The sequence below is a fragment of the Andrographis paniculata genome, unplaced genomic scaffold, assembly GCF_009805555.1.
Source record: "Andrographis paniculata isolate CXL003 unplaced genomic scaffold, ASM980555v1 Contig60END, whole genome shotgun sequence".
In the NCBI taxonomy this organism is placed as follows: Eukaryota; Viridiplantae; Streptophyta; class Magnoliopsida; order Lamiales; family Acanthaceae; genus Andrographis; species Andrographis paniculata.
This window is the reverse complement of record NW_026137596.1, coordinates 2490314-2510861: the sequence shown is the minus strand read 5'-3', so window position 1 is coordinate 2510861 and position 20548 is coordinate 2490314. Positions and strand designations below refer to the sequence as shown.

Genomic DNA, 20548 nt, shown 5'->3' with positions numbered 1-20548 from the left:
CCGCGACAAAATTATAAGAGCTTACACTATTTGATTATAAAATATACTCTCTTCGTCAACTTTGAAAATCTACATTTACCTTTTGCATCATTGTATTTAACGTTAATAAATATTATTATATTTGTATAAATTTTCGTACAAAAGTCATTATATTTGTATCATAAGACACTAATATAAATATTTGTCTTTTTTTTTTCTTAATTTGTACTATAATTTGATATAATAATTAACATTCAATGATCAATACGCCAAAAAACAAATGTAAACCTTTAAAGTTGACGGTGGAAATATCGTTTATATTAATATAAATACAATACAACAAATAAGAGTGCATGACATATTTTTATAAAACATATGTTTTAAATATATATATATATATATATACATAACATATATGCTTATTTTATAGAACAACATTATTTAAACTAAGAAAAATTGTTATTTGAATTTTTAATCTGATTTAATTTTTTTATTTTTTATAAATCAAACCGATATATATATATATATATAGATATAATATTCTCTTGGAAGTTGGAATGCAGAGATTCAATGAACCATAATAATCCTAACGATAAAATGAATCTGACAAGATAAAAAATTTGGCAACTGATTTTCCATAACTGAAATCAATACATACATGTCCGTATCTCTTTCAATGTACATATATATTCACCATTTTAACGGCTCTATTTTTTTTTTCAAGTCTAGTTAGTTTTCTGTTGTTCATAAATTTAAAAAAAAAAAAAAAAAATCCCAACACTATTATATCAATTTTTATGTAATATATATTAGAAAAAAAATTAATTTTCATTCAAAGCACTTATTTACATTTTATTAAACATTATTTCAATTTAACTTTTTACCAATTTTCGAATTCAAATCTTTATAGAAAAAAAAAAAAAGAACTCACCCATTCTCCCACATGCATTTCATTAATTTTTCATGACCAGTCCAATATATATATATATATATATATATTTAAAAAAATAAAAAAATAAAAAAATCGAGTATTGAAATTAAGAGATGAGAATAGTGCTATACATACCAATGCCCCCATACACAATTATTTCTGCATGTAATAATTGACAGAATAAATTGGAAAATAATAATAATAATAATAATTATTATTATTATTGACCGAATAAAAACATGAATGAATATGTTCTTGTTTTCTATTTATTGGTTTTTATTATTTTCTTAGGTGAAATATAATGATGGATGTAAAATTTTATATAGAAAATATGTATCTAAAACATAATAATACTTCATATCTCCACTCACAAAATATACATATTTTTATTTTGAGTTTGTTTAATTACAAAAAATAATCCTTTTTTTTTTTTTACTAATATACATACTTTATCATCACACTATTACTTTTACACAAAAAATATAAAAATAAATTTATCTTTATATTACTTTAACTACTCATTACAATTAAAATACTATTACTTTTTAAATTTAATTTTTTTGCAAAAATAAATGTATACTTTCAAATTAGACAGGGTAGTATTATATACTTATAAAATTAAAGAACAAAAACTCAAAGGAAAAATAGCCAATGCATTTATTGTTCTATTTCAATTTGCAATGTTTTTGACAATTATTTTTATTGTTACAATTATATTTCATTTTCATAAAAAGATAAGGATGCATTTGTTTGAAGTAATAGAAAAATTGGTTTTAAAAAAAATGTTTAAGCAAATGTTTTTATATTAGTAAAGAAATTTATTTTAATGTTGTTGGAATATGAAATTTTGGATTCTAAATTAGAAGAAATTATAACTAAATTAGAAAAAATAATTAATGATACATATTTCTAATAATTTAAATTTTTAGGTGAAATAGTTATTCATATTATATTTTTTCGATATACGCTGTATTTTTTCTACTCTTACAAACATATTTTTGAAAAATGTATACACATATAGGATTTTTTTTTTCAACATATATTATTTATTTTCATAAAATATCATATTAAAATATTAATTAAATCAAATCTCAAATCAAAATTTCAAAATCAAATCAATCAAACACATTCATAATAAAGTAAATAAAATTAAAAAATAAAAATTGAACATATAGATAAGGATATATTTGCAAAAAAATTCCCCAAAGTATGGCTCATGTATTTCTCCTTTCCGATGATGGTTAATGCATTGAATTTTTTGCCCAAAAAATTAATAATATATACGTATAAATTTCTTTCATGCAATAAAAAGTTATATTTTTATTGATTTGAATTTTACAACTTTTTTATTCACACATTTCACTCTACAGTAATAAATTTCCACTTCAATGATTTAAATCTAAATTATAAAAAATGTCTCAAATGCAAGTAACTATGACTCTCTTTTTTTCAATTAAACAATTCTTATTAGTGTCTATTATACTAATAATAATAATAATAATTTTTTTATTTTTTTATTTTATATTTTATCACATACTCCCTCCGTCAACGGATAAAGTATACATTTACTTTTGGCGCGGAGTTTAAGAAATAATAGTAGTATTTTAATTATAATTGGTAGGTAAAAGTAGTGTAATGACATTTTTGTCCTTATTTTTTGGTATAAAAGTAATGATGTGATGTAAAGTAAGGGTATTTGTGGAAAAAAAAAAGTGGGATATTTAATGAAATGATTACTTTGTAATTGAACGTCCCAAAATATAAATATGTATAGTTTATAGCTGGACGGAGGAAGTATATCATATTAAATCACCATCTCAAACTAAAATAAAAACATATTATTTTATTTTTTATTTTTTATTTTATCACATATATCATATTCAATCACCATCTCAAACTAAAATCGTCAAAACATAGGTTTGTTGTCCCGTAATAAATGACCTGATGGTGTAAGAATGAATTTCGTGAAGTTATATGTTCAAACCCTAACACCTATAAAACTCGTTACGTTCATGTCCAAAATAACTTTTTCTTCTTCTACTAAACACAAGAATACGTACAAAACAATTAATTCTCCAACTCCCACCCGCATACATAATAACCACCAAATGAATTATTGCTTAACTAACAATTTTTATTCCATTCCATTTTTGGCATATTTAAAACTATCGATCGTAATATATCAACTGATTTTATATATATATAAATATAAAAATTCATACTATTCCATTTCCGTACAATCTAGCCCTCAATTTCTTATGTCTATATATATGTATGCATTGCGCCAACAAAAGAGTAGATAGTAGTTGCAATAATGAGTCTTGTTTATTACTATGTGGTCTTTATTTCGATCATATTATTAGCTATGGGAAGTTATGTCAATGGCGATGGACCACCTTCACCAGGGTACTACCCCACCTCAAGAATTGGCTCGATAGGGTTCAACCAAGGGTTCGCGAATTTGTGGGGCCCACAACACCAAAAGCTCGACAACGGCACACTCACCATTTGGCTCGACACAACCACAGGGAGTGGGTTCAAGTCGTTGGTTCCTTACTCATCAGGGTATTTTGGAACTTCCGTTAAACTTCAGTCTGGTTACACTGCTGGAGTCATTTCGTCGTTTTATGTAAGAATCTGACTTAAATGTAATGCATATATTGAGATAAATGCATTTGATGTCCAAATATGACACATTATTTATATATGTGTGTGTTTGTGTATGTGTATGTAGCTATCGAACAATCAAGAAAATCCCGGTAGCCATGATGAGATCGATGTCGAGTTTTTGGGCACCACATTGGATAAGCCTTACGTTGTCCAAACAAATGTGTACATCAAAGGCAACGGGGACGGAGATGTTAAGGTTGGCCGTGAAATGCAATTCCACCTTTGGTTTGATCCTACTAAAGATTTTCACAATTACGGCATTCTCTGGAATCCTAATGAGATTATGTATGTAAAATTTAATTAATCACAATATATATATTATAGTACATGTATTAATTATTAATTTATAATTTTTTTTTTCCTTGAAATATAGTTTTCTCGTGGACGATGTGCCGATAAGAAAGTATCCAAAGACAAATGACACTACATTTCCGGCAAGGCCCATGTGGGTTTACGGGTCGATTTGGGACGCGTCGTCTTGGGCCACCGAGAACGGGAAATACAAAGCCAACTATAGTTACGAGCCCTTTGTGGCTAACTATTCTAATTTTAAGATAGCGAAGATTGGAGGTGTCGCTCCGGCGGGGTCGACGGGGCTGAGCCGCCAGCAGTCGGCGGCGATGGAATGGGTGCAGAATAATTACAAGGTGTATGATTATTGCATTGATCCACAAAGAGACCACAAGTTCACTCCCGAGTGCTAAGTTGCCATTTAATATTATCGATTGGTTGGATGTTTCGTGTAATTAATTTTAGTTCGGAGAGTATTGAGATGGCCAAACTTCCTAATGAATCTGGAAGTTAAATATTTGGTTTGTTTGGCCATTATATATATATATATATATATTTTGTCATTTCACAAAAGTCAATATTTAATATAAAATATTATTTTTTATATTAACGATGCATTTTTTTTATATTTTATCTAAAAAAAAATTAAATTAAAACACTAAATTTTTCATTGTTTGTTTAGTGTTTTGATTTGAATTTTTTTTATGTAAAATATAAATGATTGTGTCGATAGTATAAAAAATATAATATTTCATATTGAATGTTGACTTTTGTGAGATAATAAAATATATATTAAAAATAATATCGAAGAAAAAAATAATGGGCAAAAAACTGTGGACAAACAAACCTATTATTTGTACAATAAATATCAAAAGAGAAAATGTGAGCATATAAATTTTATTTTGGGAATAAAAAAGGCACAAGTTTATTGTCCCTTGTTATTTTGATATATATTTTTTTTTTTTAAAGAAATCTATACTATCGTCTTCATAATTGATGGTGTGTTTATTCGGATGTTTGAATTTTGACATAGATTTGGATAGTAATAATTTTAAATTAAAATAATTGTACGATATAAATAGGTATTGATATAATATTTTGAATGTATAATTAATTTATAATATAATATAAAAATAAAAAATATATATTTGATTTGATATTTTTATAAAATAATTTTTTTTTACAAATAGTAAAATTTATATAAAATTCTGTAAAAGAACACACCCATTTATGTTCTTCAGAAAATATATATTTTAATTTTAGATTATCTAATTATAAAATAATTATTTTATTAAATATCTTTATTATTATTATTTTTTTTTACAAAATATCTTTACTTTACCATGATATCATATCTTGCATTATTTTTACTACTAGTTACTAATGGTGTGTTTGTTTGAGGATTTGGATTTTAAGTTGAGATTTGAATAGTAAAAATTTTGAATTCGAATAGTTGTATAATGTGATGTTTTGAATTTAAAATTTATTTTTCGTATAATATAAAAAATAAAAAATAGTTGTTTGATTTAATATTTTTGGGGGAAAAAAATGAGATGAATGGTGCAAATCTAATCCAATTCCCCAAACAAACACACCCTAAAAGTAAATGTATATTAACATAAATGTAAATTATTAAAAAGTGATGATATTTTAATTTTATATAGTTATAAATGTAATAGACAATACAAAATAATACTTCGTCCGTCTTATTGAAATATTGTCATTTTTCAATTCCGTCCCTACCAATGTTACTTTTTCTTAATTTAATAATTGTAACGTAATAAATATTCTTCCAACTTACCCTACATTACACAAATGTTATTATTTTTATATTACACATTACTGATAAAAATATTTATCTTTTTCATTGTAATCCATTATAATACTAATATTTAAAAAATTTACGTATAAAAATAAACTGCGAGCTAGTTATATAATTTAGACTTAAAAAAATCTAAATTACGTGGCTATATGTACATAAATAAATATATAAAAATAAAATTAGAAATGTGAAACGGCAACTGTAGCCCTAAGATGAAAAGACGCCGTCTTTAAGCCCTAACGAGGCAGAACGAAGGGATCGGAAAATCGAACTCCAATCGGAAATGATACTTGCGACGGCGAAGCGAGGATTGGGGAATTGCTCTCTGGGTTCGCAGCTACAGCAATGGCGAGGCATCCGTGTGAAGGTTCTGAATAATAATTTGGATCACGCGTTGGCTATTATGCAGAGGAAGATGCAGTCTAGTGGGATGGAACGCTTGATTAAAAGCGAGCAGACATGCCATATTAAGAATTCCGAGAAGCGTGTTCTGGCCAAGAAGAATTTGGAGCGGAAGCTTCGCTCGCAGGACCTCGCGCGAAAACTCAAAGCGATTCTCGTGCAGAAAGTCAGGTATACATAACGTTGACATATATTTGTATTTGTTTTTTGTTTGTTGATTTATTGTGTTGATTGCTATTTGCATTAACGATGTTAGGATATTAACGTAATCGATGTTTGGGTATCTGTGGTAGCGTTGTAAATGAAGGTAGGCAGTAAAATTGGATTGGCCATTTTGGCAATTAGCTTAGTAATGTTTGATAATTTGAATTGGAACTCAATTCAGATGGAATTCGATCTGTTTTTTCAGTATTTTAACGATCTGCTGAGTTGATCTAGACAAAGATATACTCTCATTAAGGAATCAGAAGTAGACTCTAAGGATCATGAATAAAGGGACACGAATGATGAACACAAATAATTCGAGAAGTATTTGTGATGTTGAGTGTCCTACAGGTAATGGATGATGAACAATCTCCTCTGTCGAGCGACTAAGAGGGGGCTACAATCATCCAGATATTTTATCCCTATTTATTCTGTAAAACCTTTTCCTCCATTTGGAGAGACCCCAAGATCCAATAAACCTTGTTTCTTTTGAACTATATCTTCTAGTTATTGTATTTTCCCATTGATGTGCTAAAATTTCTGCTCTCTGTGTTCTTTCTAGGTAGGCTAATGCTGTTTGTATCCTTCATAATCCACAAAACTGTATACATGGCTTTGTATATATTTATTTCGACACCTGCACTTATTTTTTCCTTCAATTTTGATTTTCCCTAGAAAAGTTAGAGGATGGAAATTTGTGTGAAATTTGAACACTATGCAATTTGTTTTATAATAGTGAATTGATCTCAACAAGTACATTTGGCCAATCTTTGGTAAACTTAGAATCATTCTTGAATGCAATCCATTTAGAATCATTCAATTTGTATTATGTTGCAAGTGTTTAGAATAGTGTCCTTGTTGCTTTCAATAGAAATGGTATTTGAGTTTTCTCAGTGAGAGAAGAATGTTTCACTGAATGGCGCCGTAATGAATATGATGATGGTTTTACTAGTGTGTAGCAGTTGTGTTATATTCCTGGCTCATTAGAATATGCCCATATGGGTGGGGCGCGTGTTTTGTGCTTTTGTTCATTTTTTTCCAACACTGAGGCACCCTTGTATTCTGGTTGCAGGGGTCTGTGAAACTCAGGAGCTATTTGGTGCCCGGCGTTGCCCTGTTACTTTCCATGTCAGCATTGTATGTAAGTGAGCCAAAACACCATGACTGGTTTTCTGAATTCTTTGGTTATGGTTGAATTATAAGTGGTGATGGTGAAAATATTGTCTCGACTAGTCCTATGCTAGTTTTCCATACAAAGTGTTTCATTTTGATCACATAATTGTGCATTGTTTGTCCTCCCAATTGAACCAGGCATCTCTCAGAGAATTTTCAATGGAATTTGTTTGGAATTATAAATTTTAGCAGTAGGGTTTGTTTAGATGTGATTTGAGTGCATTTTGATATTCGGGGACTAGTAGAACTTGGAATTGAAATAATTTGTATGATAGTAGTAGGGTATTGCCTGTTTCTTTGTATAATTTTGAGTGATGTTTTATAAATAAAAATATATATATATATATTTCTATTAAAAAATGTGAAAAGTTTGAATTATTTTAATTTTGATTTCAAACCAAAATAAAACAAACTCTTTGATCTATGTTTCGAATGCAAAAGTGTTTTGGAAGTAGTTAAAAATAATAACAATAATAAAAAAGATGCTTGATGTGTATTATTTAGAGGGAAAACATTTAGGAGGATACAATTAGGGTGCGTCTTGTCTTGGCTCCGGTTCGGCCTGGTGTTAAAATTAATATTATTATTTCTATTACTCTAATATCTAGATATATATATATATATATATTTTAAAATTGTGTAATTATATACTATTATTGTTTTCATTACTTTTTTCTTTTTATATATAATTTTAAGTTATGTTTATTACTATTATGAGTCATCGATCTTCTGCTATTTAGTAATCGCCATACCGTTGTCACATTTGAAAACATATTTCCATAAGGGTGTGTTTGTTCGGGAGTTTGGATTTTGAGTTGGGATTTGAATAGTAAAAATTTTGAATTTTAATAATTGTATGATGCTATAAATAGGTGTTGATGTGATGTTTTGAATATTAAATTGAGTTTTAATATAATATAAAAAATAAAAAAATATGTGTTTGATTTGATATTTTTGGGGAAAAAATACGATGAATAGGTCATTGAGATTTTTTAAATTTAGAATATTAAATATTTAAAATGTGAAAGTTGTTACTCCCTCCGTCATGCAAATGTGTACTCATTTGATCGGACACGGATATTAATAAAATTGATTAATAATGGTTATTTTTTCTTTTTATAGTAAAAAAAATATCAAAAATATAACAATTTTTTACTTAAAAAAGAAAACGAGAATATTTTTCAATGACAATCCAAAAAGGAAAATGATCATAGATTTGAATGACGAATGGAGTATTATATTTTACTCTCCCTTCTCGCCACAGATGACCTATTTTTCTTTTTTACACGTCCCATGATGATCTTTTTCTATTTTTGGGAACTTCATCGATTTTAAATATACTTAACAAATATAAATCAATTTAATTAAATTTTTAATATTTTACGTAGGAGCACTCAAAACTCCATTATTTTTTTCTCTTCAATTAACATATTTTTTTATCTATTATTTTTTTATTTATTTGTATTACTCCCTCCGTCGCGGAACTAAATATCCATTTGTTTTTTGCACGTAGTTTTAGAAATATTAGTATTATATTGTGATATAGTAGAAATAAAGTATAAATGACTAAAATAACTTTATTAGTATGTGTGGTATAAAAGTAATGACATTTGTGTAATATATTGTAAGTTGTAAGGATATTTGTAATGTTAAGTAGATAGTACAGTTATTAAGAAAGGAAATGGATACTTTGTTATGGGACGGACTAAAATAGAAAAATAGATCCTTTGTTACGAGACGGAGGAAGTATATAAAATTTTATTATTTATAAAATGATATCCATATTGCATATATTTTTTGAGATATAATCTTAAATTTTTTTACAATACCAATAATATTATTCATATAAAAAATAATAAATTAATATCATAAGTTATTGTTAATAATTTGTTAATCTACACTACCTAAAAAATCGTATTTCTAATAAAAGAATTCACCCTCACGGAAGGACGAAGAAAGTATTATATAATCAACAAAATAAGAAAAATATATAAATATATTTTATCAAAATAAAGTGAGTTTTTGGAATTGGTCTTAAATGCAGCAGGTTTTGGAGTGAGTTGAAGTAGATGGATTATGCGGCATATAATTTCCTAATTGGACAAATTCTTAAGGGCGTGTTAGTGAAATAATTTGAAAGAATATTTATTTTACTTGAAGTATAAAAAAAAAGTACATTATCTTTTAAGGTCATATTTACTTTTGTATAATTATATTTAATATTAAAAATATTTTTATATTTATATAATTTTTTTATAAATATCTTTCTATTAGTATTATAAGACACTAATGAAAATATTTTTGCAATTTTTTTAAATTTGTACTATGTTTTTTATATAATAATTAGTAGTCAAATATCAATATGCAAAAATTAAATGAAACCTTAGAGCTAGATGGAGATAATAATATTTTGACAAAAAAATATATCCGGAAACTTGCAAAACTTATTACGGCTTTGTTACCATCCCTTTAAGCATTTGATGAACGTTTCGAAATAAGGTGGAAAACGCGACTAAACAAATTGGTAATGAGCATTTAATTTTTTATTTTTATAAATGTGAACCCTATTCTTCAAGTATAATTTGAATAAATTTTTGAGTGAACTTAATATCTGCAAAATTAAGTTTGACAAGTAACATTAGACAAACTATGTGTTGCATGTTAGATTTGGAAGTGTTAGCAGTTTGAACTCGTGACTATACTGTCACAAATTCACTCAGTGGAGTATGCTTATTTGGCTTTTGAGTGTTACGACTTTGGAGGGATATTATTATTATTATTATTATTATTATATTGTATTTAAGAATATTATTTTTTAATGAAATACTCATTCGTCCCTTAATAATCTATCTATTTTTTTATTTTGGTCCGTCTTATGACAAAGTATTATTTTATTTTTTTTTCAGTAATTGTACCATCTGACATTACAAATACTCTTCCAATTTACAATATATTACACAAATGTCGTTACTTTTATATCGTACAATACTAATAGGGTAATTTAATCTTTTTATTTTTATTTCTGTTTTATCTCAATATAATACTAATATTTTTAGCAAATAGATATATAAATATGGGAGGGATGGAGTATTATGTCAAACAATTTTTAGATACAAACACAAATCAAATAATATGCTTTTAGAATTTAGATTTTTTTGAAAGGATCATAATGAGATACATTTGAATAAGTTTGAGATGATAATTTTTATATATTTATTGAGATTGTGGGATAATACATGAGTAAAAAATATGATAAGAAATATTTGTTTAATTAAACTAAAGATATGTTTGGTTGGTACTAACTGTATTAATATGCATATTATTTTTGTAAAGACAACACATACAACAATATAATAATATCAGTTTAAATTTCATTTACGGGTTAGTATTTAATTAGAGAATATAAATTTGTATGTAGTTATATTATATCATACTTAATATTAATTTAAAATATATGTTAATAATAAAAAAAAAAAAAAAATCCCAACCTGACAGGCAGAGACTGATATAAAAGTGATGCTGCCCTGCCATGACGGCTCACTATAAACAAACTGTACCCACCCCACCTCACCCCACGGCTAGCTCTCAACCACTACAACGCTGCAACCGCCCAATCCGCCGCCGTGAACACTCACTGTCTGATCTCAGGCGCCACAGTTCTAAATGAGCGGGGTAAGACGTGTGCAATCTCCTGTTTCTGTTGTTGCTGCTTTTTTTTTTTTTTTTTTTATTATTATTATTACTGCCTTTTTCATCTCTGTATTTATTTTGCAGAACGAGAAGAAGAAGAGTACTAACAATGGCGGAGAGCAGAGCAAGGCGCAGAAGGATGATAGCAGCAGCATTCCCAGGGTCATCGTTTTGAAAGCTGAATTGCATTGCCATGGCTGCGCTGCCAAAATTATTAGATGCATTCGTTCTTCTGATGGTACTACGTACATATGCGTCTGTTTGTATATGATCTGAATCTGAAATAGAATGAATTTCAATTTCATTGAAGTATCGAGCAAAACGATTCGACGTTCAAAATAAGAATGAGGAGTCTACGATGCATTCTGTTATATTTTTTTTTTTCGAGTAAGAGAAATTTATGCGGTTCTTCACTTGAAAAACAATTTATGGTTAATTGTGTTTAAGGAGTGGAAGCAGTAGCCATGGGAGACGACCAGAAGATCACAGTCGTCGGGAAGGTGGATCCGGCGAAGCTTCGAGAAGCTGTGGAGCGGAAAACGCACAAAAAAGTTGAAATCATTTCGCCAAAGCCGCCTAAACAGAACACCGACGATAAACAAAACACCAAGCACAAGAACGAATCCAAACACAAAAACGAGAAATCCGATGAGCAAAAAGCCAAGGAGAAGAAGGAGGTACTTACTCGTGCTATTCTGCGCCTACTCGTACGCATCATGTATTCGCGCTTTTAGTAGTGTTGCTTCATGCGACGTCGTTTCTGTACCCGTCGGCGCATGCTAGCAACCGGTGTGCGCGCGTTAGCACGCAGTATTTCCATGAATTAATTTTGTATCATCATGTATGTTAACGATCAGCCGCCGGTGACGACTGTGTCGTTGAAAGTTCACTTGCACTGCGACGGATGCAGCGAGAGAATCCACCGGACCGTCACCAAGACCAAAGGTAGGGTTTCCGTTACTCTATCAAAACTCCTCTCAACGAGTCTGCCTTCCGATACGGCGTTTTGCAATTGCAGGATTTCACCACATGAATATAGAGAGGCAGAAGAATCTGGTGACGGTGACCGGCGCCATGGACATGAAAGCTCTGGTCGAGTCGCTTCGAAGGCAGCTGAAGAAGGACGTTGAGATCGTCAGGAAGGAAGGAGATAAGAAAAATAACAGTGGAAAGACCGCCGGTGGCTGCAGCGGCGGCGGCACTGATAAAGATGGAGGAGAGAAGAAGGTGGATCCGTACCCTTACCCTTACCCGTACCCGTACTCTTTTGTGAACGGGTCTGGTACTGCGGGGGATCCGTTTCAGTACAACCCGTATGCAGTCGGATCCTACCAAGCTCCACATATGTTCAGCGATGAAAATCCCAACGCGTGCAATGTCATGTGACTGAATCTTAAGAGGCCAACTGAGTATGATTTTTCAGCTATTTTGGTAATATATTAATGAGTGCAAATAAATCTATTTTTGAATTAAAATCAGAATTAAAAATGGTTGTATGAATGTAAAAGAATTGACTATAAAATGCAACAACCAAAGTTCGAAATATTTGGGTTTGTTATATAATATATATTTTATTTTTAAATAAAAGCAAAATTTAATACAATATTATTTTTTATAAGCATTAAATGAAATCAAAACACCGAACAAACAAAAACCTGTATATATAACCATTAATGAGACAATAAAAATATGAATTTGGTTTACGGAATTTATAAGTCGTAATATGAAGCCCAAAATTTATACAGTAATAGCCCATAAGGCCCAAAGGTTAAAGCCCAAATTGTAAAACGACGTCGTCTGTGCGTGCTTGTGTGTATATATTCTTGAATGGTATTCGTGTATCAGAACTACGTTTCTTGTTCCAAACGAAAGCACCTCTTCAATTCCAGACCACCGCATCTCCAGATCGCCGCCGGAGAGATGAGTAACCAAGCAGAGTCTTCTGATGCGTAAGTAGACCTAAATTTGGAGTTCTTTCAGTAACTCGCCTGGGGTGGATTGTAGTATTTCTGTTAATTTTTGGTTGTCGGAGTAATCGCCGCAGGAAATAATCGATTTGTATTTGTATTTTTCGAGATGGACAGTAAGGGAGGGAAGAAGGACTTCTCCACCGCGATTCTGGAGAGGAAGAAGGCAGCTAATCGGCTAATCGTTGATGAGGCGGTTAGCGACGATAATTCCGTCGTCTCTCTCCACCCGGCTACAATGGAAAAGCTTCAGCTCTTTCGTGGCGACACCATTTTGATTAAGGTTTGAAGCCTTTTAATGTTGTTTTTATTTATTTTGTTTATTTGTTGTTAATACTGTTGGATGGGTTGCGATTGCTTGACTAGGGTTATTTATCCGATGAAATATGTAGAGGAATATATTAGTTGGTTTTGTTTCTTACTGATCTGTATTTGAGAACCTGCATATGAACTACGAGTAGAATTTGGAGTTTGCTGCCGGGCTCAAATGTCTTTTGTTGGTTTTCAGGGTAAGAAAAGAAAAGATACCGTATGCATTGCCCTTGCAGACGAGACATGTGAAGAGCCAAAGATCAGGATGAATAAGGTTGTCAGGTCAAATCTAAGGGTTAGGCTGGCTGATGTTGTATCTATACACCAATGCCCAGATGTTAAATATGGAAAGCGTGTACACATACTGCCCATTGATGATACGATCGAGGGAATCACTGGGGATCTGTTTGATGTATATCTCAAACGTATGCTCCATAACTTTGTCTCTTACTTTTTGTGGCTTATGGTTAAGTATGATTAACTGCTATTATTATCTTGTAGCTTATTTTGTGGAGGCCTATCGCCCTGTGAGGAAAGGAGACCACTTTCTTGTTAGAGGAGGGATGAGAAGTGTAGAATTTAAAGTTGTCGAGACTGACCCTGGGGAGTACTGTGTTGTTGCCCCTGATACTGAAATATTCTGCGAGGGAGAACCTGTGAGGAGAGAAGATGAGGATAGGCTTGATGAGGTTGGCTATGATGATGTTGGTGGTGTTAGAAAGCAAATGGCTCAGATTCGTGAACTGGTGGAGTTACCACTAAGGCATCCTCAGCTGTTCAAATCCATTGGTGTCAAACCTCCTAAGGGAATTTTGCTCTATGGACCCCCAGGTTCTGGAAAAACTCTAATTGCTCGGGCTGTTGCAAATGAAACTGGTGCATTCTTCTTTCTAATCAATGGGCCAGAAATTATGTCTAAATTAGCTGGAGAGAGTGAGAGTAATCTGAGAAAGGCATTTGAGGAGGCTGAGAAGAATGCTCCCTCTATTATATTTATTGATGAAATTGATTCTATAGCACCTAAGCGAGAGAAAACACAGGGTGAGGTTGAGCGGAGGATTGTTTCTCAGCTCTTGACTCTCATGGATGGGCTGAAAGCTCGTGCACATGTTATTGTAATGGGGGCAACTAACCGGCCAAACAGCATTGATCCAGCTCTCAGAAGGTTTGGTAGGTTTGATCGTGAAATTGACATTGGGGTTCCTGATGAAGTTGGACGGCTTGAGGTTCTTAGGATTCATACCAAAAACATGAAGCTGTCTGATGATGTAATTCTCACACCTACAAAGATTACATGCTATTTTTCTGTAATCGACATTCACTTTTACTAACAATTGTATGGAAATCATCTTGTTGCTTTGCAGGTTGACCTAGAAAGGATTGCTAAAGACACTCATGGCTATGTTGGTGCTGATCTGGCAGCACTCTGCACTGAAGCTGCACTTCAGTGCATCAGAGAAAAAATGGATGTCATTGACTTGGAAGATGATTCCATTGATGCTGAGATACTTAACTCCATGGCTGTTACAAATGAACACTTCCACACAGCACTCGGAACAAGCAATCCTTCTGCTTTGCGTGAGACGGTGAGTAAAATTTTGTCTGGAATATTGTCATATTTGTTGTTTTATCATATCTTATGTTCTTGCGCTGTGTACATCTATGAACAGGTTGTTGAAGTGCCCAATGTCTCTTGGGAAGACATTGGAGGGCTTGAAAATGTCAAGAGGGAACTTCAGGAGGTACTATAAATTGTCTAGAACATTTGAGTTTATACCTTTCTAAAATGAAGTATATATATCGTGGTGAAATTGCTGATCTGTTTACTATGTTGTAGACTGTTCAATATCCTGTGGAACATCCAGAGAAGTTCGAGAAATTTGGCATGTCACCTTCAAAGGGTGTTCTTTTCTATGGTCCTCCCGGGTGTGGTAAAACTCTTCTGGCCAAGGCAATTGCAAATGAATGTCAAGCCAATTTCATTAGTGTGAAAGGACCCGAACTGCTTACAATGTGGTTTGGTGAGAGTGAAGCCAATGTTCGTGAGATCTTTGACAAGGCTAGGCAATCTGCTCCATGTGTCCTCTTCTTTGACGAGCTTGACTCTATTGCTACTCAGGTCATGCTCTTTCTCAATTTTAATAATCCTATGTGACATTTTTGCCTTGTGGCTATGCAAACCCATAGGTTAGCCTTATATATTGAAATTTGAGACAAGGTAAAAGTTGATGCACCATATAGGTTTTAGGGGCGGGGGCACTGTTATCAGCTGAAACTTAAACATTCTAATTAGCCATATAGAGATCAGCAATATGTGGCTTTCATAGTTAAGTGAAAAAGATGATGCTTGCATGAAACAACTCTCTTTAATGGATGCAGAGAGGAAGCAGTGTTGGAGATGCTGGTGGGGCTGCTGATCGTGTTCTCAATCAACTTTTGACTGAAATGGATGGCATGAATGCAAAGAAGACTGTTTTTATCATTGGAGCCACTAACAGACCTGACATAATTGACCCTGCACTTCTTCGTCCTGGCCGTCTTGATCAGTTAATATATATCCCTCTGCCCGACGAAGACTCCCGCCATCAAATCTTCAAGGCCTGCCTCAGAAAATCACCACTTTCAAAGGATGTTGATTTGAGGGCTCTTGCAAAGTATACTCAAGGATTTAGCGGGGCTGATATTACCGAAATATGCCAGCGGGCATGCAAATATGCCATACGGGAGAACATTGAAAAGGTACGCTTTCTTTCCATTTATTTGTTTTCTTTTCTGTTTTATATCCCAATTAATGTTTTGGGTCTTAACCTACTAGCTTTGGAACTCTTTGCCAATACTATTTACTTAATCCTCATATCATCTAGAAATACCACATAGCAATGTGTTGATCATGTGTGGATCAAGATGTTCGCACTACCAATTTCTTATTTTCTTCAACGGTAACTATGGCAGACACTAATCAGTTATGATTCTATTGGGTTGGCAACTAGATTCAAAATTCTACAATTATGTTGCCCTAGCTTGATTTGATTAGTGTTCTTTTTCTTACCCCAATTGACTTGGTACTTGTCTTAGATTGTTATATTTGACTTTTGTTTCATAGACAGGCTTCTTTTCATGGTTTTCTAGTCTACTTGGAGTATTTCAAAGTCTCGATTAAAATTTGAGATAGTATTTTCATTGCTCAATAGTTAATCGTTGGACCTCTTTGGGTATTTTGGGATATGACGTGGCTATTTCTTGATCACCATTGCCTTCATAGAGAGTATATAACTTTTAGGGTGAACTGTTTACCATATTAGAAGTACATTCAAATTGTTCAAACTGCGGATTCTTTCAAAGTTTGTATTTCTTTATCACTTGGTAGTTTACACAGAATTCTCAAGTTTTTTCCCTAACATTACTAGATCTGTCTGCCAAGGTGCCAGTTGGAAAGTTGTCTATGCACTTGTTTCATCATCTAATGAAAATGATTTCTGTCTACGATTGTTGAGCTTTTCTTCTACTGTTGTATTAGACATTATAAGCAGAGTATGGTGATATGGATATACAACTGGTTGTTTCTTTCAGGACATAGAAAGGGAGAAGAGGAGAGCAAGCAACCCGGATTCCATGGATGAGGATGTGGAGGAGGACGAAGTGGCTGAAATCAAGCCTGCACATTTTGAGGAGTCCATGAAATATGCTCGCCGAAGCGTGAGCGATGCTGACATACGCAAATACCAGGCATTTGCTCAGACCTTGCAGCAGTCGCGGGGCTTCGGCACTGAATTCAGGTTTGCTGAATCAGCAGCAGGCGGTGGTGGCGCATCTGGGTCTGACCCGTTTGCAGCCCCTGCTGGTGGAGCCGACGACGATGACTTGTACAGTTAAGCCTTGTTGTTTTGCTTTGCTCTGCTCTGCTCTGCTTTGCTTCAAATTTGCGCTATTTAAACACTATTATTATAATTAACTATTCACTATGCAATTTGCATTCAGCCCAACTGAGTGAGTCTGTATACTCTGCTCATATTTCCTGGATTCATTTGGTCACATTATTATTATTATTATTATTATTATTATTATTATGCTTGTGGACTCACTAAATTTCATTTCTGCTCCATATAACACTCTAAATATCAAATATATGCCGCCCTGGAAATCAAGTATTCACTTACAGATATATATATATATATATATAAATAATTTTCAGGATAGTTAAGAGGATCAAAACAATTAGCGTTGCATCAGAAATTAAATTATAATTTTTTTTAGATATATATAAAGATACATATTAATTGTTATATATTAATAATGACGTCATAAAGCAGGGTGTGGGTGAGATCAGCGGGTTGCATTTATTTTATAATAATTATTATATATAAAAGGCTACAAATTGTAGGGGACCTCATACTGCCAATACTAATAACTAGTCGATTACTAGTAATATAAATAGTTTCATTAAGTATGCGTACATATATCAAAATCTAAAGGCTAAAATCACATATTCATCAATAATAATAATAAGTGTGTATGAGAGAGACTAAACAATTGTTTTATTTTTCTCTCTAATAAAAAACTACTTGTAAATACATTCAACATGCATAATTCTATATCAAATAAACATTAGGCTCTGCTTATACGACTTCTTTTTAATTGAAACTATTCAATCTTTTAAAAAGAAATATATCAAATATTATTATTATCTTATAAAATATTAATTTATTTATTTTTATATATTCTAAAAATTCAAAAATTTAAAAAATCGTGAAAAGTCTCTATCTAATCGATTGTGAAGTGAAGTGGGTAGGAGAATTTTCAAAGAGTGTTGGTTGCAGGCGACGTGTAAGGTTGCGAGAGGTGAAAAAAAGATTTCGAGTGGGGCTGTGCCAAGAGCAGCTGCTCCTCACGTGATTTTTGTTGGTAAATTCAATATAGTGCCAAAATAATAATAATAATAATAATAATAAAGAACGAAAAAGGAGTAAAATTGTAAATTCAATATAGTGCCAAAATAATAATAATAATAAAGAACAAAAAAGAAGTAAAATTGTAAATTTAATATCCATATTGTGTTGTCTTAGTCATGAGCATAGCACAACGAGACACCATTTATTTAAATAATTCAATGTACCATTTCTCATATATCTTAAATCCCCAAAATCAATAATAATAATAATAATAATATCAATTATACAAAATAATTTGAATTGGATTTGCCGTTTATTAAATATTGTTGTTGTTTAGTCCAAATAAACTCAAATCAATTTATTATAATTAATATTATTCCATACACTAAAATTATGTTTGTTTGGTAAAATATAAAAACTCAAAGAGAATAATATTTTACTATAAAAATAAAATAAAATGAAAACATCATAAAAAATTCATTAAGTGATAAAAATGTGATATAAATAGTCATAAATTAAGTATTATATATTACAATAAAATAAACTAAAAATATGAATGAATGTAATTATTTACTATAAATCAATTATATACAAATTTAATAAACATACAAAATAATAATATAAATTTGATAAATGAGTGCACGCGCGGCCCTTAATGAAGCAGGGAGGGGTCCTCACCTAAGATATATGGCTCACCAAAATTATTACTAATATATGAATATATATATATATTGTGATTATTTATATAATAAATTATTGTTTTTTCTTAAAGGAAGGTATTGTGTATCAATTTTTATTTATTTGTATATAAAATTATTTTGATATTGATTTAATAATATTTATTCTTAAAATAAATTTTTTATTAGTAATTTGATAAGCGATGTGTTTGTTTATATTATTTCCTTTTTTATTATTAATATATATTTTTAAAAATATAAAACCAAGTAACTCTTATAAATTATATTCTTCCCTTCTATTTTCATTGACATTTTTTTTATATGTTCATATTAATACATATTTTTATTTTGGATAAAATTTACTAGTCATACTTAACACATATCATTTCAACTTAATTAATTATATAACATATAATATCACTCATTCAAAACTCTTTTATTTTATCTCTTTTCGAAAAATAAATATTTTTATTTACGTTTAAAACCTACATTATTTTATAAAATTAGTTTATGTTAATTATAAATAAATAAACGCATTTTTTAATTTACTTTGTATAATAAAAAAGTTATATTCTCTATAGTAATACAAATATTACATATATTTTTTTATTGTAATATAATTTTAAAATATATTCTAATTTTTAAATTATATATTAATTTATTTTAAAACTATTAATATAATTAATTATGAAAAATAATAAAATAATATTATAGTACACTATTATTAACTAATTAACGGTCTTACCTGTTACTAATATCATTGATTAATTATCTTGGAATAGAGGAAATAATATTATAATCTACAATTATATCACTTATTAATTATATATACATTTCAAATACTAAAGATTTTTAATTTATCAAAAATACAACTTGTTACGTAATTATTTATTACTGTCATTAGTATTTTTATCAATAGTTTGTAATATTTTGCTAAATTTAATTGTTAGATATTAAAATGATTAAAAATTAATCTCAATTATCCAATATATTTTTTATTTTTTATATTATAAATATAATTATTCATACTTCATATATATAATTTTTTAAAAAAAATTTGAAACAACAACAAACAAACCTTAATATTATTATCTTAAGACAGTATTATATTTTTATGTATTAAAACTTTATTATTTAATCTTATTAGTATAAATTTTAAAATAAATAATATTATAGATTTACTTTTAATATACAAACACTTAAATATTTAGACCTTTAATTTATTTTTGCCGGGGCCCATAAATATCAAAACTGGCAATGAACGGGTGGAGTATATAATTTGAAAATATAAGTATATTAATCTGTTTTTTATTTTTATTATTTAAATAAATATAATTTTATCAAAGTTCAAAAAAATCATTTATAAACATTATAATGATTTTGTAGTTATTTATATTTGTTTTCAATATATTCAAATAAAGTGGGGAAGACTTCACGTGGGTAGCACGTGGCCTTGTTGCACAAAGTGGCCCACACGTTCCGTGACCGTATCATCATCGACAATCAATTCTACTTACAAAATACTCCGTTCGTCTTACATA

General features: G+C 30.3%; 4 protein-coding genes across 4 annotated transcripts; all 4 read left to right on the top strand.

Moving 5' to 3' along the window:
• The first annotated feature begins 3224 nt into the window (after positions 1 to 3224).
• Positions 3225 to 4409, top strand: LOC127259469 (probable xyloglucan endotransglucosylase/hydrolase protein 32). Its single transcript, XM_051286827.1, has 3 exons — positions 3225 to 3539; positions 3645 to 3865; positions 3954 to 4409. Exons 1-3 carry the CDS (start codon positions 3225 to 3227, stop codon positions 4282 to 4284), a joined length of 867 nt encoding a protein of 288 aa, XP_051142784.1. The 3' UTR covers positions 4285 to 4409.
• A 1469-nt stretch (positions 4410 to 5878) lies between these two features.
• Positions 5879 to 7637, top strand: LOC127260176 (uncharacterized). The gene is made up of 2 exons (XM_051287877.1): positions 5879 to 6266; positions 7372 to 7637. Exons 1-2 carry the CDS (start codon positions 5977 to 5979, stop codon positions 7379 to 7381), a joined length of 300 nt encoding a protein of 99 aa, XP_051143834.1. The 5' UTR covers positions 5879 to 5976; the 3' UTR covers positions 7382 to 7637.
• Positions 7638 to 10973: 3336 nt separating this feature from the next.
• On the top strand, positions 10974 to 12681 carry LOC127260175 (heavy metal-associated isoprenylated plant protein 3-like). Its single transcript, XM_051287876.1, has 5 exons — positions 10974 to 11144; positions 11247 to 11400; positions 11610 to 11839; positions 12020 to 12107; positions 12181 to 12681. Exons 1-5 carry the CDS (start codon positions 11136 to 11138, stop codon positions 12546 to 12548), a joined length of 849 nt encoding a protein of 282 aa, XP_051143833.1. The 5' UTR covers positions 10974 to 11135; the 3' UTR covers positions 12549 to 12681.
• Positions 12682 to 13011: 330 nt separating this feature from the next.
• Positions 13012 to 17508, top strand: LOC127260174 (cell division cycle protein 48 homolog). The gene is made up of 9 exons (XM_051287875.1): positions 13012 to 13111; positions 13247 to 13412; positions 13638 to 13866; positions 13943 to 14709; positions 14806 to 15027; positions 15112 to 15183; positions 15279 to 15560; positions 15821 to 16180; positions 17012 to 17508. Exons 1-9 carry the CDS (start codon positions 13083 to 13085, stop codon positions 17312 to 17314), a joined length of 2430 nt encoding a protein of 809 aa, XP_051143832.1. The 5' UTR covers positions 13012 to 13082; the 3' UTR covers positions 17315 to 17508.
• The last annotated feature ends 3040 nt before the right edge of the window (positions 17509 to 20548 follow it).